Below are 614 nucleotides of genomic sequence, written 5' to 3' on the forward strand. Positions count from 1 at the left end.
AAAGGGGCAAAAAAGGGGGCTCTTAAAGAGATGGGTACCCGCCCACCCTTGGCCTTTTTTTTTTTTTTTTTTTTTGCAGCTTAAGTTTCTGAAAAGGGAGTTTACCATTTTGGATAACGGAGCAACAGCCACACGGACAGGAAAGCAAACTACCCCACAGTCAGATCAGTATAGCCTTCCATAGTAGCAGGGGACACGGGCTCTACTGGGGACCACTGAGAGCATTTCACCCAGGCAGGATGAAGGCTGCCCCGTCCCGCTGCTTTCCCCGGGGCAGGAGGGTCACAGGCAGAGTTGACATAAGGGCTGGGGCCGGGCTGGCCCTACCTCCAAATCTTCTCCCCGCGGCCCCCTCAGCTCCGTGCCCCGCGAGAGGAGGATAGGTACGGCGTCCAGCCCTTACCGATCTGTGAGGGCGTCAACCCCTTCTTGGCCAGCTTGTAGATCTGCTCCTTCACGTCGTCCGACGTCAACTTCAGCCACTAGGAGAGACCCGAAGCAGCTGCAGCCACGACCCGCCAGCCGCGTCCTTCCCGCGCCCGCACGTGGCTACCTCCCGCCCTCCCTCCCTGCTCCCCAGGGCGCGCGCGGGGCGGAGCCGGGCCAGAGCACCC

At 60.7% G+C, this 614-nt stretch overlaps 1 protein-coding gene across 1 annotated transcript in view; it reads right to left on the bottom strand.

The window, feature by feature from the left end:
• Positions 1-614, bottom strand: part of RPS13 (ribosomal protein S13) — a 6,953-nt gene that overhangs the window by 3,266 nt on the left and 3,073 nt on the right. Inside the window, exon 2 of the mRNA XM_019519977.1 lies at positions 404-482. Within this exon, the coding sequence (XP_019375522.1) occupies positions 404-482 (79 nt within the window). The remainder of the gene's footprint in view (positions 1-403; positions 483-614) is intronic.

Source organism: Gavialis gangeticus, unplaced genomic scaffold (genome assembly GCF_001723915.1).
Source record: "Gavialis gangeticus isolate Ggan-Ray unplaced genomic scaffold, GavGan_comp1, whole genome shotgun sequence".
Lineage (NCBI taxonomy): Eukaryota > Metazoa > Chordata > Crocodylia > Gavialidae > Gavialis > Gavialis gangeticus.